At 42.5% G+C, this 16,758-nt stretch overlaps 1 protein-coding gene across 5 annotated transcripts in view; it reads right to left on the bottom strand.

The window, feature by feature from the left end:
* Positions 1–10,165: 10,165 nt before the first annotated feature.
* The window catches only part of XYLT1 (xylosyltransferase 1), a 173,130-nt gene continuing 166,537 nt past the window's right edge, over positions 10,166–16,758 (bottom strand). For all 5 annotated transcript variants that reach the window (XM_064672903.1, XM_064672906.1, XM_064672902.1 and 2 more), the window contains one exon: positions 10,166–10,881. In XM_064672903.1, the coding sequence (XP_064528973.1) occupies positions 10,559–10,881 (323 nt within the window). In that variant the 3' untranslated portion in view covers positions 10,166–10,558. The remainder of the gene's footprint in view (positions 10,882–16,758) is intronic.

The following is a 16,758-nucleotide window of genomic DNA, read 5'->3' as shown; positions in this document are numbered from 1 at the left end:
GTTAGAAAGAAAAAAAAACAATTACAGAAGCAGACTAAGAAGAGTAAATTATTTTAACCCATTTATACAAGTGAAATACTGCTCCTGCTTGAAGGCTGTACTTTGTGCAATAGTAGATGCCTTGGGAAGAGGTTGCTCCATTGCAGCCATGGTACCAGCTCTGGAATAACTTACAGGCTTTGGAGAGCTGCAGGGCCTGCTTTGGTGGAGGTGTTAACTCAGAGGCAGCCTGAACCCAGCACAGAGGATCACAATGGATGTTTCAGGGTGAGAAGGAAAAAGTGGTTTACGTCTTATAACTTACTTTGCCTGATTAAGCACAACTGTCTGTTTTAAACCTTAAAATACGGGCACCCAAATCCATTTCATATTCCTGCCGCTTTTCAAACATCTTTTCATTGCCATTCAAGCAGCCTGACAGAGACCCAGCAGGGGCCACAGCATCTGCTGTCATGCTGCTGGAGCAGACAGCTTCACTTCCAGATTCACAAATGCTGTGGATCCACACGCTTCCGTGGGATGGGGCAGCCGTGGTTCACAGTGAATGTGCACATTGACATCACACTTCAGCTGAAAAGTCCAATCTGGCCTTTCCTGGAAGAGGGTGCAGATAGAGGCTTAAATCTGCAAAATGCAGCATACTTTTGGATTGTATTAATACTGTTAATAAATTAACCTGAAACTCCTTGCCCATGAAATTAGGAACCTGGCCTGGCTCTGCTTTGATTGAGAGCTGCCCAGAACAAACCAGTATTTGGCAATTTACTCCAGGCCACGTGGTGTCTGAGGCTGGTCCCCTCGGAGTCCCCAACTCCAGGTTCAGCCCGTCCTCCCCGGGGTGGGATTCACAGTTGGTGCCTCGGCTGTGCCCTGTCTCAGAGCCCTGCAGGGCTCCCAGCCCAGGGCAGCCAGGTGAGGGGGAAACCCTCGCTGAAGTGCTAATTTGGCAACAGATTAGCCAAGGTAATCTTTCATAGAAGAATGAAACATTGCCATCCGTGTCTGGTTTAAACTATAGTAGAACCTCACGCGTTTTTAATCATTTTTTAATCATTATTAGACAGCAAAGATTTACAGCTGTTTGCATTTGTGAAGCCTAAGATTACAAATAGCTTCTGATTTTTAGAAAACAGGCTACAGATTCTTTAGTAATGGATGAAGGAACGGCAAATATCTGTGTACTGAAACGAAATCCCCATTGTCAAGGCAATTAAATACCTCGTTCCTGTCGCACTTGGTTTACTGTGCAACTATTGGCAGATCGCTCTGCACTAGGTTTTGTGTCATTACTGTGAATTAACCACGTTCTAGACTATAAATACTCATTACAATCCCCTCATCTTAGGCATGGCAGATGCAAAGATGTGATGGTGCTGTCTCCAGCAGACGGAGAGGCACAGCCTCTCCTGCCAGCGTGAGGTTGTCGGCAGCTCAGACCATCAGGTCCAGGGTGCATCAGGATTTCTGTGTGTTGCCTCAGAGAGCAGATTCTTGCTGAAGTCTACACAGCGAACAAAACACTTGAACACCTGGTGGCTTGATGTTTTGTGGGTTTTTTTCCCCTTTTTCTTTAAAGTGACACATTTGGACATAATTAAAACAAAGGTTGTGTATTTTTCTTTTTTTAATATGCCATGACTGTTAGCAGCTGGATGAGGAATAAGCCAGCACAAAAGCAGCATACTTCTTATACCATCTATAAATAAAACCAGCCTTCAAGAGCACGCTTTTTTCTTTTTTTCCTTCCTTTCTCCCCTCCACAGAAAATCTTTTCTTTGTGCCAAGACTAAAATATTAGCACTGTGTTCCCTCCTCTGTTTAAACAGACCTCATTGCATCTAAGTGCCAAAAAAGTGGAATTCCTGAACAGCAGGTGAAAAGAAAACACAAGATCAAAAGCAGTTCTGGCTGCCAAGAGAACCTGCAGCACAGCTTAGGGGGTGCATGAAAAGTCACGCAGACTCCTGGTGGTGTCAAAGACTTTTGGAAGGTCGTCAAGGAGTTTTTTTTCAAGCATCCCACATCAAAAAGCTGTGCTAGGAGACAAACCTGCAATACATTATGAGGATGGTGCTAAAGATACCAGTCACCCACTTTTAGGAGAATTTAACTTTTTCCCCATAACTCCCACGGAAGGAGCTCTAAGATATCTGTGCTCTGTGTGGAGACCATGGGTATGAAAATAAATTTAAGTGCTCATGCTGGCTGAACATCAGGCAATGGCTGGTTTGGGTCCATAACCCACCAGGGTACTATGAAGAAATGTGTCTTTCTGAGCTCATCCTTGCACTTAAGGCAAAGGACACATATTTTGCTGCTCTTATAACCAGCCAGCCTTTACATTAATTCGTATTTCTGCACCCAGCTGGATATTTCTAAGCCCGTGACAGATTCCTTTCTCTTTGGATGATGTGCCCTTTAGAAATCCATGGAAGAAACTGCTCCAACACTTTTCATAGCTGATGGCCTTCAGAGACGAGACTTCAGTCAAGCTCCTTGTTAATCCCTTCTGACCCTCTGCCTACCATTCCTTGACATCACTGGAAAAGGCAGGGACATTCTGGCTAAAAAACAGACATCTGAGTTTGAAAACAAGGAAAACTTGGCCGAAAAAACTCAGATGTGTCTCTGGATGCCACAGTGCAGGCAGTGCTAGGAGTGAAGTTCAACCACCTTCCAACCCTGCACTGGAGGCAGCACCCCAGGTCAGGCTGCAGCTCTGCCTACCTGTGAGCCATCCTCTGACCAATGGAACTGATTCCCAAAAGGCATCCATGGATGCTTCCCCTGTTAATTGCTATGGCTGGGAAATGGAGCCTGGGAAATGGAGCCTGAGAAATGACTGACTGGACAGCAGCCCTGGAATCACAGGTTGGAAGTGCTTGGGCCCATTTTTCCTCCTAAAAATTACCAAGCAGCAAAGTTCTTTCAAATAAGACACACACTGGTGGAGTTGAAAATAACACAAGGTGCACATGTGCTCCTGAAGACAGCCTTTTTAAAATTTTTTTTATTTTAAAACTCTGCATCTGAAAACACAGTATGACAGAAAGCATTTATATACACTGCAGTGTTTTTGGTATAATACAGTATTTCATACATCCATTTCTTTTTCTGCAAAAAAATGTGCTTTGTCGGACAAACAACCAAACTCCCATTGACAAAGAATACAGCTAAGGCACATTGTTTCTGCTAAATGAAAGACAAAAGGGTGCAAAAACGGGTAGTGCAATAATTGCTGAAAATCACATTCTACTACAAGAAAAGCATTCTGACTTTGAACTTTGATTACTGGTCAATTTAAGACATTTCAATATCTCATAAAATACTCCTTTAAATAAATAGCAAAATATCTACATCTTTCAGTGTGTTCCATTTGAATTTCCAATTTTTTTTTAAACTTTCCTGTATATACATGGTTTTCTTTTTTCTTATTCAATAGATTACAAAATATTTCTGTACAATTTTATGCATATTATGATCTATAACAAAATAGTTATTTCTTAAAACTATATTACCACCAGTCTTTGAAAATGACAGAATAGAAATAACTTATTATGGACTATGTTAGGCAATAGAAAAATCCAATCAACCCAAAACAGAACCAAAAGGACAAAGTCAGAAAAATAATTTCATTACATTGAATTAATTATTTTTGTTCCACAAATTCTTGTTTTCCATGTAAACCCTTTGCAGTTGCCTTTGGGTTGTATCTGCATCTGAATACCAAAACAGGATAGGATTTGGGATTCCTAAAAGCCCTGCAGCCTGCCGGGAATATTGGTGCTACTGAAAGACGACAGTTCTCATGGAGAAAAGTATTAAAGAAACCCAACATACACCAGCCTTAGGAGAAGTCATTGGTTTCTGCTGACTTTGACAACCTTTGGATGAAGCTCCAAAAGCCAGATTTTTGGAACTGCATTTATGACTCAGATGATACAACCAGACTCCACTATGATCTAAGTGTACTGTTAGATTCCCAACCACCACTCCAAATCTGGCCCATGTGGTGACACTCTTCAGGTTTTAAGACCATACCATTAAGAGGATATTTCTTCTCCCAGCTACCAGTACAAATCTGAGAGGAATGTTACTACATTGTGTTAAAATGAGTGAAATTACTGCACAATTTGTCTTGTGCATCTGAGAGCAGTCTGTCCTGTTGTAGTCTGAAGATAAATTAAAAGTTATTAAGTTTGTTCTTCGTAGGTAATTAAACCACCCTTCCTTATCTACAGTGAGTTGCAAAAGACAAGAGCTCATAATTTCCTAAGGTTTATATGAACGTCTGAGCCTTCCTTTTGCCCAAAGGGAAGGTCGTTTTCTTCCTTTAAAGACTGCATTTGTAAGCAATTTCTATTGTATTTGTGAAGTGTAAGCTGACAGCAACACAACTGAGCTGTAATAGAAATCTCAAGGTGCCTTTTATTCATTCCACAACAAACAGAGAAAGTGAGCAAGACACAGACAACACCGAAGTTCCTAACACAGTTTAAGGCCACATTTAGAAAGGATGAAAGTAAGGCTTTCTTTAAGGGGCAACACACTGGATGCCACAATGGGAACAGACACCGAGCGATCCAAAGCCGATAGGATTCACCCACGGAAAAGCTGAAACAACATCCTAGTTTTGGCCAGCAGGTCTGTGCCTTTTTTTTGGATCTAAGCAGGAAAATAAAATGAAATGCCATAGACATCCTCCTCCGGAATATTCCCAGCAAACTGAAGGTGCTCCCCTAGCAAGAGTGCTGTCTTCTCAGTCGAGGGTGCTAATTACAACAGAACCAAAGACAAGCTGAGTCATTACAATATACAAATGCAGCGCAATGAACCGCGCCTAGAATTGTCACTCTGTTATCAGAGGCACCTGTACAGTATCTTGCTGTTTATTTGGCAAGGTTACAAGTAATACTTCTAGGTTTTAACAAAGTAGAAAGAGAATTTTGCATAGATTGTACATTCAGTTCAAGGAGATTTCTGGTACCTTTTTTTGTTGTTCTCAGGTAAACGTGTTTGCAGACACAGTGAGGTAGCAGCTGTGATAGCACCCATGAGCAAAAGAAGGTAACCAAGGCAGAAGCAAAGAGCAGAGTGATGAACACACCACTGTCAGTAGAAAGGAACAGAATCAACATGTGTCACATTGTGAGGATTAACTGGTGCCAACACCACTTAACTGAGACACCCTAATGCTGCCGCTGTGGTCCTGGGTAACATGGGCTGTAAGACTTTGTTACCTCAGTTTTAAATGCTCTCAGTCTGATTCTTCTTTCCCTTACTATGATGGTGGTGGTGAAGGTTTTGAAGGCCAATCTCCTCTTCAGTAGACCTTCGAAGGGAATTAAAAATCAGAGTGTTTGCTCGCTCTTGAAGAGTCTGCAGGGAAATAGGTGTTGCCCTACAAATTCTTCCTTGCTGCCCTTAACCCTAATTCACATTTTTTTTTGGCTCCTCTGTGCCTGGCTGTAGCAGCAGCTGCCCTCAGCAGGGCTTTGCAGCAGGTATTCCTGCTCTCAGGAAGTCCTGCTGGCCCCTGGAAGGGCAGTGCTCTGTCCCCTCTAACGCTGCATTGCTCCCTACCCGGTGTCACCCCCGGAGCTGTCTTGGCAGAAGCCTGAGGGTTTGGTTTGGAAAGGCTTTTTTACACGATGTTTTCAATTGCCATTTAATATGGGCTTCAGTTAATGTCCCACAAGTCCTTAAGACTACATTAGAGGTCTTGAATGGTAGATTGAAGCAAAGGCCAGTGGGAAATGCCGCCAGCCACTTCCTACCAGGTCAGTCTTACTCTGTTCCTGAAATAACCAAGTCTCCTCTTACATATATCAGATACCCAATGCCTGAAAATCAGGAAAAGGTAACTGCTGGCCTTCACCAACTCCCTCCTGTGTGCAAGTACTGAATGGACTGAAGGCTGCTCTGAAAAGCCAACTGTTCCGGTCTGCAGCAAGGGTTTTCTAAGAAGCCGAAGGGATTTGGCTCACACAAGTATAAAACTTCCTGCTCAGTGGAAAGTGGTGGAGTTGGCCAAAGTTTCACGTGGCCAACTCCTGAAGCTTTGGGATCTGGGAAGACAACCAGGAGGGCGTGGTAGCCAGCAGCAAGCTGGCAGTTCTCTGACAGCTGGGATGAAAGAGAATGAGAGAAATCAACAGAAAGCTGGTCCTCATTGCCTGGTCACAAGAAAGATCTGGATCTTGTTTTCTTTTTATCTGGAAAGCCAAAGCTGAGTTCTCAGGGTATCAGTGGTTCTCAGCCTTGCTGTGCAGAAGGAGCCCAGTTTGTTCAAAGTTTTGTTGCAGCACAATTTTGTCAAAGTCTTGCTAAGTTTAAGCATCTTCTTTACCCTTCATCTCTCCCTGTGGTTAGGTTTAGACTATCCCAGCTCTAATTCACTGACTTCACAACTCTGCTCACTGTAATCGTAGCTAAGAGTGATGAAGGCTTCATTAGCATTGCAATTAGTGCTACAGGAGATGGAGAGAAAGTGAATGCCCATTAGTTGGTCCTTCTGAAGGTGCTGCAGGATCACTGTTAATACACTGTTAAACAACTGTACAGGCATTGTGCACTGAAGCCAATACCCAGGAAAGTCAATTTGTAATACACGAATGCACATTCCTGTATCTCTAGGCTTAGCAAAAACGAAGGCTTAACAACAGAGATACAGAAGGACTTTCTTGTATAACACTTGCTATCATGAAGGAATTGTTAAAATTCTCTGCTTGCCAGGAGCACAAAAAATGAAGACATAATTTCAATTCTAAAAAAAAACCCCCTTGAATATCAGGAAATGAAAATGCAAATATTACTACTCAATGTCCAAATGTCATCAAAGAAAGAATTGGACAAATCTGAAAATAAACTGTCATTTGAGCTATTTCATTTAGCCTCGGGGTTTAACATTACCATATAAACAGGTTTGCATAATGCTAAGACTGACTTTGGACATAATTCATTAAATCACATATGTAGATGTTCTGCATTTTGCCACATTCCCTTTCTGTGTAATACAGATTGATCACAGGAGTGTTACATGGCTGTTGTGCAGAATGGGCAGGGAATTTAAACAAGGAAAGCATTACACACAGAGGACAAATGTGTGCCTATGGAAATATAATCCTCTCCCATTGAGAGGAATTTTGATCAAACCTGGCTTTCAGCTGGAATCCCGTTCGGCCAGGACTGGCCAGTGTGATTGGAAAATAACACCTGCACATTCAGATGAAGATGGATAACTTGCTTTTTTTTTTATACAAACTGTGGGTCCCTGCTCTGAATTCTCCTTTTCACCAAATGTAAGATCTGTGAAGTTATTCTCTTCTGACATTCAACAGTGTTCATCACGGGTTCCCAGTGCTGCTGTTTCAAGCCAGAAAAACCACTAAGCAGGACGTTGGTCTTAGCAGTGCTACCTGCCACTGATCCCTGCTGCAGGGTCTGGCTTTACATGGTTTTCATTCACAACTACAGGACTTTGTAATGCAGACACAGAGTACCATATATAACTTGTGGATCCATGTCTGCACATTAATAGCTATAGTAGAGGTGGTTATTTAGGTCCAGAATTTTACACTGCCCCCAGAAGATTTGCCAAAAATGGCAGCTTATCCTTTCATGACTTCAAACAGAGACAGCAATTTAACCCTAGCATACTGTCACACCTTTTATGTATGCTGGACTTGACTCTGAAGCCCTCACTCAGCATTAGCACTCTGTGGAAGTTTTGCCTGAGAAAGGACTGCAGGGTCAGCCCCTTCAGCTCTGCATCCCATGTTTTAACAGCAGCACTGGATTGCCAGCTTGCTACAAAACTTCACTGTGTAGATGCTTTTTTCCTTTCAGAAAATAAACTAATAGAAATTTTGCTTTGAGATATTTTAAACCAAGCATATAATGCAAATGGATATATCAGCAACCATTTATTTTCTTTCCCTTTTCTTTGTACTAAAACAAAATAATTTGCACCTTATATTTTAAACAATAAAAATGGCAGATTTTTTTTCCTAACCACAGAAGACGTTGTCATCTTCTGCTTGGTCTAGTTAGTAATGAAAACTTACCAACAAAGCACTTGAAAACGTTCCTGCTTAAGAATAAAAATAAGTATCAAAATTAAAAACTGAAGTTATCTGCGTGCGCGCGTGGGTGCACCCTACACATATGCTTATGTGCAAGACAGACTGAAGATTTTGTGACTACCCTGGTAGCCTTATTGAGAACAAGCACTGCCTGGGCTTGTTAATGAATTTTATTGTGTGCCCTAAATATGACGTTCTTCATTTAATCTGCAGGGCTTGGACCGTGCAGTTGCCGTTGCATCAGTGTGACTAAAGCCCTGGATTTCACAGTGAGGATTGGAGGTCCCCAGAAAAGATGAACTTCACAAAGGAATGTTAGATTAAAGACAAGCACTGTTAAAGCCCCCTACTGAATAGGAAATAACACTGTGATTCTATTACATAAACCTGTTGGCAACCCTGGTTTCAAACACGCTTTCCTCTAGAGCTGGTTGAAAAGCTGGAGCATTATCTTGACTGAAATATTTCAACCAGTTCTCATTGCTACAAACTTCCCTAAAACTACGGCTCATGACTGTCAAAATCAAGACAAAAAAAGAAAGGGAGGTGTGAGGGGAGGAAGGCCTTTTCTTAATAAAGGCAGCTTCAGTTAGTAAAATAACATAATCTTCAAGCTGCAAAGGCAGCACCTACTAATTAGTCATTGACTAAAACATAAATAATAAATACCTAAATTGTTCCTTCTATGCATCCATTTTTGTGCCAGATAAACATTTCAATGCTCTGCCTTAATGCCAGCACAGCTGACACCACAATTTCAAGTCCAAAGCAAACTGCAAGTAGCTTTAAACCAATATGACAGAGATTCTACGAGTCACTGGGATCTGTGTGTTACAGTCATACTGCAATTGTTGTTTAAAAGGGAATTCAACCTTCCTGTGAGATTTGATTATGGAATGATTTAAGGGTCTGTTTCCCTCCTGATGTGCACACTTAACTCTCAGCAAAAAGTTAGCCATGCACACAGAAAGGTGAACAGACACCTTACTCTGTTAGAGCAACAAGACTTCTTTCCTAATTACCCAATAGCTTCTAATGGCCTTTTTGGGCTCTGTTGCTAATAAGAGATTATTACCACAGCAACAACAACAAAGTGCATGTTTTTGCTAAGGTAAAATGCATTAGTTGGAGATGAATTTGCATAAAAAACCTATATTTGAAAAAGTTCTTGGAACGTAAATTAATTTTTTCCTACTATAGAAAATGCAGAATAAAATGATGCAAAACATGCCTATTTAAAACAGGATGCAGCTTGCTAGGAATTTTGAAGACAGGCAAGGGTAGACTGACAGAATAAAGTAAAAGCAGAGAGAAACATGGCATTGCTCTCCTTTCTGTTCAGCTCCTGGCTTTGGGCAGGGACCCACGTCCTGCACAGCCTTCCAGACGCCCTGCACAAGCCTAGAAGGATCCTTCTTCACAAAGAGATGGAGATCTGAGACCAAGGGAGGGAATTAGTGTTAAGACTTACTAGCCACTACTCAAATTAGGGAAGAAACCTGTTGTTGCAGATTTAGGTCCCAATTTGATCATTTCACTGGTTCTGTGCAACTCCATCGCCTGAGAAAAAACTCAGCTCAGCTCATGAGCAAAATCAGCAAAGGATGTGTGCAGACACATCACAACCCAGCCCAACCTACACATGCACACCTGCTGTACTGGCAGTCTGTGAAAATGCTCAGGTGGGCTCAGAAAATACCTGCAGATTTGAAAAGGCTGAAATTCAAAATACTTCTTTTTTCTTTAATAAATACTCTTACTATGCTGACCCTGAACCCGACTGCATGAGACATAAAAGACTAATACAGCAAAACACTGATTCCATTTAGAGTTGTTAGTGAAATTAGTCTAAAAAATCTCTGAAAGTTTCTCCTTTTGCTTGTTTTTTTCTAACTAGGGTAACAGACATCAGCTGAGTCCAGAATGACTTCGTGTTATTAAAAACCAGAGGGATGGTGTACCGTAATTATTTCACGTTCTGTGAGGTCATGTGGCCATACAGGCTCCAGCCTGCAGTAACTGACCTCTGGGAATTTTGCTGTGATTTATTCATGGTAGCAAAATAATGAAAGCCTATGAAATAGCAGAGGTACAGACAAATTTATTTTTAAAAAACACTTTTAGCAGCTGCTCCTTCACTGCCGTCCCCATGGCTTGGCACTACTGTTTCCAAACCCACAAGACAGTGCGTGCAGCAGCACGTGGTACAGCTGGGTCCCCATGGGACAGCACAGGCTGTGGGACACGTGAAGCTGCTCCCAACAGAGCTGATGGAGAGGGCAGTGCCAAAGGCCTTGTCTGAAATTCTTTTTTTTTTTTTGAATTTTTTTTTTAAGTGAATTATATATTGCAATAGGTAACAAAAAAAAAAATGTAACATTCCCTTAGGTTTCTGAAATCTGGTGTGAGATTCACAGAGAAGCAAGGTTAAATTCCCTTTTAAAACCCTATGCCGGAGCAGGGTGTGCTGGATGCTACCTCAGGCGGCCGTCGGGTTTGACGGGGCCCAGCTCGGATTTGGGGTCTGGGCTCAGGGAGCTCCAGGCTGTCTGGGCACAGCCCTGCATGACCGGGCAGGCGGTGGGGCCGACGCTGCAGATGTCCACGGCTGACCAGACGCTGCCCACCAGAGAGTCCACCCAGGCCTCCAGCCGGGCGCCCACGAGCCCCGCGTTCCTCTTGGCCTGGTCCACGCGGGCGGCGCTGATGGGCATGTTCAGGACGGGGTTCAAGCCCTGGAAGCTCTGCTCCATGTACGCGTTCTTTGGAGGCCCGCTGTGATACTTCATGGCTTCCTCTGGAAATGCAGAAATAAACCCAAAAGTTAGTGCATAATAAACCCAACATTAAGGATCTAAGGGTACAGCAAACAAAAAGACCAAGGTTAGTGGTGCACCGTGGTTCATCTCCCCAGCACTGAGGACATGCTGTGTCCCAGGGATGACTGGCTGTGCTCAGCACTGTAAGTTCTGCTCACTGTGATGCTCACCCTGAGAGCACTGCCTTAGCAGGGGGAGCTCTGAGCCTGAAAGCAGCATCGCCCTTTTCATCAACAAGTACAACCAGCATCCTCAGAGCTGTAGAACACCCAGCCATGGCTGCACTTTGAAATGAGGAAACAGTTCAAGGATGCTCGGTGTGAAAGGCTGCCAACCCCTGTCAGACCTTCAAGTGCTATCATTGATTTGTCTAGGAGGAAGAGCCAAGATCTCAGAGTGTTTTGTGTTTTTTTTCTCCCCTAAACAGATGAACCTTGACCGGTTGTGGAAAAGCCACAGCATTTCTTAGCTCTATCTGCCATTCCTGGCAACACTATGGCCTTGGACAGACCAGAAACATAATGAAATACGTGTAGCCCCAATATCATTCCTGGAAGAGTTCCAGTCTCCCTGGGAAAGAATTCTCTCATGACAATTATATTTCAAGCACAACTATTCCCTAATGACACTTTCTTTGCATTGTGGTTGCTTTCCTTACAGTAAGTCTTCTATCTCAGCAAAATGCAGTACAATATCCCAAATCTGCAATATTGCAGTAAAAATCAATGTCAGGCTGTGACAATGCTCTCAAAGACCTAAAGTGGACACTGTGGGTCAGGCTGCCTGTGTCTAAAGTTGTCTGACTTCTGAAGGTCTGTGACTGCACTGAGGTGCTGCACATAAAATCAGAATGGGACCCTCCAAAAATGTTCACCGAGTGCCTCTTGGGAGTAAATTTCCAACCATCTCTTCCTGTTCTCAGCTGCCTTCCCCAGCATCCTCACTCTGGCAGCACAGAGGATATGTTTAGCTCTGCCAACAGACACACTGTCTAGAACAGAAAATGGGCCCATTCAGGGCGCTCCAGGCGAGGAGCACAGTGCACAGCGAGCGTCAGAGGCCAGGAATTACAAATTCATGGCTACAATTTCTTCCACATGTCCTTGCTGCTTGCACTGCAGCCTGACACTGAGTCCTTTCTTCTACACAGAGGACAGTATCTCAGGTGCTGGCAATAAATCCGTATATTTATTCAGAGGGAAAAAGGGACGTTTAATTGGAGCTTTGCTGTTACATTTGCAAAGTCTTTAATGTCAAATACTGTTCAATTCCATTACTGCAAATCCCCAATTAAACTTGTTCAGCACATCCACATCACCATTATACATCACTTAACTGTTCCTGCATCCATCTAACCTCCTCTTTGTATTTTAAAAGGTAGATATCCACAATAACCTCTAGTCAAAATGAATTAGTTCCACGCACATGTGTCAGGAGTGTGTTCTGCCAGAGCACTGCAGTTTAAGAAACAGAACAAATATACATGATTAAATTTCCTTCTTTGGAAGCAATTAAATATGGAAGACTGTTTGTCAACATATTAATTAAATAGGAACATTCTGAGGAAAAATCCCCAAATAAATAAGAGTTGGCATTACTAGCAGGATCATCTGATTGAAACAGGCAATTCATTGAGCTTGTTGAATCAAAGCCTGTTGTGCATGTGTTTAGTGCATGGAACAAGAGAGATCTTTATTCAGACATGAAACAGGATGAAATGGAACTTGCTCTTCTGTCTGGCTCAGCCTTGCACTTGTCCCAGGCCTCAGGACTTGGTGGATTATCAGGACTGGAAGGAATGAAAACTAAAGAAACCACAGGACCCAGTGCTTGGCCGTGCAGCACACATTGTGTTAAGGGCTTCCACTGCCCACAGTTAAATGTGCTCTGATGAACCCTGACCTGATACTGGTGGGGGACTGTCTGGCCCCACAGCAGAATGTCACCCCAGCCTGGGTGTCAGCACGTCCTAGAAAGGAAAAGTTGGGTAACAGCAACCTGAGTGCAGAGTTACATACATTCATCAACAGGAAATGATGAGGATTGACCCAGAACCCTCTCCTGGAGCCTCTAGGTCTTTGTTGAACAGTTCATAGGAGAAAGCAAAGAGGATGCTGCTCATCCAAGTGATAGGAGATGTGTGCTGTTTCTCTGTGCATTAAAGGAAAAACAACAGAGACAGAACCATGACTCTGTAACTTACTGGGCTGGTACAGGAGAGGGACAGTGTGGCTCCCAAGCCCTGAAATGCTGTAAAAAGGAGGCTGGAGCCACTGGGTGTGCTGTTAATGCACTGACACTTCAGTCAAGTGTCATGAGCAAGAGTTCGAGAAAAAATAATGAAGAACATAAGGCTTGCCTCTGTGAGAGGTGCGTTTAGACATTTACATCTGTATGGTTAGAGCAAACAATTCAAAATTAGCTGAACTGCAGACATTAAGCCAGACTTTTTTGCCAGCAAGCACATCCAAGCAGCCCTTTGACTTCAGGAGGATATGCATCAATGCAAAATATATTCCACTGGCTCTAAAATATAGCTTTAAAAAACGTGGTTATTTTTGTCCTCCATTTTTATTTGCTCTTTACTCTGGGAGGGCACATTTCTCAACTGACTTTTCTTGGTATAACTTCTTTGAACTAAACCATAGCCAGCCGCACAGGCTGGGATTTCAGAATTTTTGTGTGGGTTTGTTCTTCATTTTGCAGAAAAAGCAAATGAGTTCAGACAGAGAGTGGGCTAAGGAATGAAAAATGTGGTTACCTTGGTACACATTAGGGTGCTAGACCTGTGGGTTTTTTAAAGCAACACAGAATGTACAGCTTTATTTCTTTACTTGAATTGTGCTGAAACCCTCGGGCAAAGAGGTAATTTTTTATTGACATTTTGTTTGTTTTCTCTTGCAGCAAACAAGACAGTGCTGCATTTGCTCATTGTGGAGCTAATCGACTCCTTGTCGGCTGGATCTGAACTAAATTTCCAAGCAAATCCCTATCTTCAGGGTTTTTCTCGGAATGATGATTCCAGGGCATGTCTGCTCTTCTGCAGTCATGTGCCTGCCTGCTGCTATTACTGCATTTATCAAGAACATGTCATGTTACCTCTGGTTAATTTAAAGAAATCACAGCAGTTCTGACACAAGTTGCCACCCACTTTATAATCCGTATAGATGCAATTAGAATTGATTGAGCCACTGCAAACAACCAAGGGCAAAACAAAGGTTTCCCAGTATATACTAATTGAGATGATCTATAAATATGGATTAGGTTAAAAGGCCATTGAGGTGCCTGTGTGCATCGCCTGTGTCTGCTAATGCTGTCAGGCTTTGAAAGGGCTGGTTGCAGTTTGGGGGCACAGGGACAAGGCACTGGTGTTTCAGGCTCCCTGGGAGCAGCAGAGATCAGCAGCTCCATGTCCAGGACATGCCATCAAGCTGGGAACTGAGCAGGAAAGGTCTCTCTTAAGGTAAAGAAGGAGGTTGCTCTTCTTCACTGCCCTCCTTGCTTGAAGGAAGAAGGGGTTTATGTATTCATTTATTTATTTATTTTCAATCCAGAGTTTACTATCATCTTGAGGTTTTGGGGATTTTTCTGCCTCGGAAGTGAACCTGCCCCCTGGCTCACCATAACCTATTTGGCTTTAATGGAGCAGGCACTATCCATTAAACGTATGACAACTCATTATCGGCGCTCCAGCTGGGAGAGCGCTGTGGAAACTTTACCGTGAATATAAACTCCAATTTAAAAATGAAATTGCTTTGCCTTTTTCTCTGCCCCTCCCTGTGCCCCCAGGAGACATGTAAGATCACACTTGGCATGACTTTTACATGGCCTTTGTAGAGCAGGGAAGGGGGAAAAGTGGGATGATGGGGATGCAGAGCCAACCTCTGCTGAATTTGCTGTTTTCTTAGGACTTGAAATCTGCTGGGTAGCTTGGATTATAGTCTGTGAACTGCTGGCTAAATGCTCTGAATTATACCTGTTGTTTGGCTCTGCCTCTGCAGTCCCTGTGCAGGGGACCTGGACATCTGGCCTCGAGTCTGCAAACTGTGCTTAAATTCAGACTGCCTAAAGCAGATAGCAAGAGTCCCCCACTCCTGTCTGTCATCGCTGCTAGTGATCTTCTACTGATCTGCTCCCTGTTTTGTCTCCTCCACATCCCATTCCCTCTTAGTCTTGGCACAATTATTCCTAAAGCATCCTGCTGGTCCTTGGCAGCCCTCCCGTGTCCTTAAAACAAGCACGGAGTACTTGGCTTTAACACACTCGACCATATGGTGAGAAACTCAAAATCATTTTTTAGAAGAATAAACTGGAATCTGTCTGTGCAGGACATAGAGGGAAGGGGACTCTGGTGGAGTGAGTGAACCTGATATCTCCAAATGATTTATCTCACAAATTCACTTAATTTCCTTTTTTTTTTTTTTAAACTTCCTCCAACTTCAATACTTGAAGGCATTCCTGAGCCAGAGGATCTGCTGAAGGCAGAGCTGATCAGTGACACAACTCAGAGTAGAGAAAATAGACATAGATTTGGATGACTGGAAGGGGGAAGAGGAGCAAGAAAGAATAAATAACATTAGATTATAGATTTCCCACTGAAATAGCTTTGGGAACCTCATTTACAGCAGAAATACCCCAAACAGCATCCCCAGTAATTCCATGTAAGATCCGATCTTCTTCGGATCCAGGTTTTGAAAAGGTCAATGAATCTATGCTTTTAAAGCAATTTACATTCTATCAGTTATGCTCATTTGGACACAATATCAAAGAAAACACATGCTCCTGATTTCCTTCTGTGGTTTTACTTGCATGCACAGAATTTAGGCCACAATTAATAAATAAACAGAAATAGAAAAATGAATAAACTAGTGGCATATGCTGCTTTTATAAACTGCTAAACAAAACATCTTTGCTGGCAGCTGTCCCTTGATCATTTTTTTGAGTTGCAATAATGAATTTTGAGAGTCATGATACAGGAACGAACATGTTTCACTTTGATTATTCAAAAGAAGAGCAAGTGTTTCCCTTCATGACACTGGGAAACCAAAAGCAACTTTCCCTTGTGCTCTGGGCTGAAGTGATGTGTAGATGAGCACTGATTTAGGAAATACAGGGATTGTTGTTGTGTCCTTGTTCTCAAGATATAAGATTTTAGTGGCTGCTGCCAGATTTGTGCAAATGCTTTTCAGAATGACACAAGCAAATTGCACACAAGACCATGGACAGATTTTTATGTACATGGGCTCCAGTTTCTACATCTGGAGTGTATGAGACAGAGGGGCCCAAATCATTATTGAGGAAATTACATGCAAAGAGGTATGAAAACTATCAGTCATTCAAAAAGCTTCTGGAGTAGCAAATTACTTTCCAGGGCAATCTTTCTGACAAGGGCTTTCTTTTTCCAGGGGAGAGAGGGTGGGGGATTGTTGTTGGTGGTGAGGGAGGATGGTTGGAAGAACAAAATTTTAAAATCTCCGTTAAAACATATTCCCCTCCTCTGCTGACAACTCCTTGCTAAGTCTGATGTATGTTTTATTTTAAATGTTAAGACAAGAATACTATTCCTTCGTTTTAGAAGATTTCTGGCAGCTTTTTCATTGTTTACAGTAACAGAAATCGTTCTTTTAGGAGTTCTAATTCTTCTGTCATACTCTCAAAATGCCTTTACTTGGCAGAGAAAAATGTATTTAAATAATAAAGTGGTGACAAACTGACAAAAGCTGGAAATCAAAGCTAAATGACAATTGCCTGCACAGAGCACAGTAGTGTCTGAGACAGAAAGCCTTAAAAACCAAGCAACAGGAATTTGCATTGTAAATACAATTCTAACTACAGTGGAGTTGTCACTACCTGCC

The sequence above is a fragment of the Pseudopipra pipra genome, chromosome 16 (assembly GCF_036250125.1).
Source record: "Pseudopipra pipra isolate bDixPip1 chromosome 16, bDixPip1.hap1, whole genome shotgun sequence".
Lineage (NCBI taxonomy): Eukaryota > Metazoa > Chordata > Aves > Passeriformes > Pipridae > Pseudopipra > Pseudopipra pipra.
Note: the sequence above shows the minus strand (reverse complement) of the source record. Positions and strands in the feature narration are given on the sequence as shown.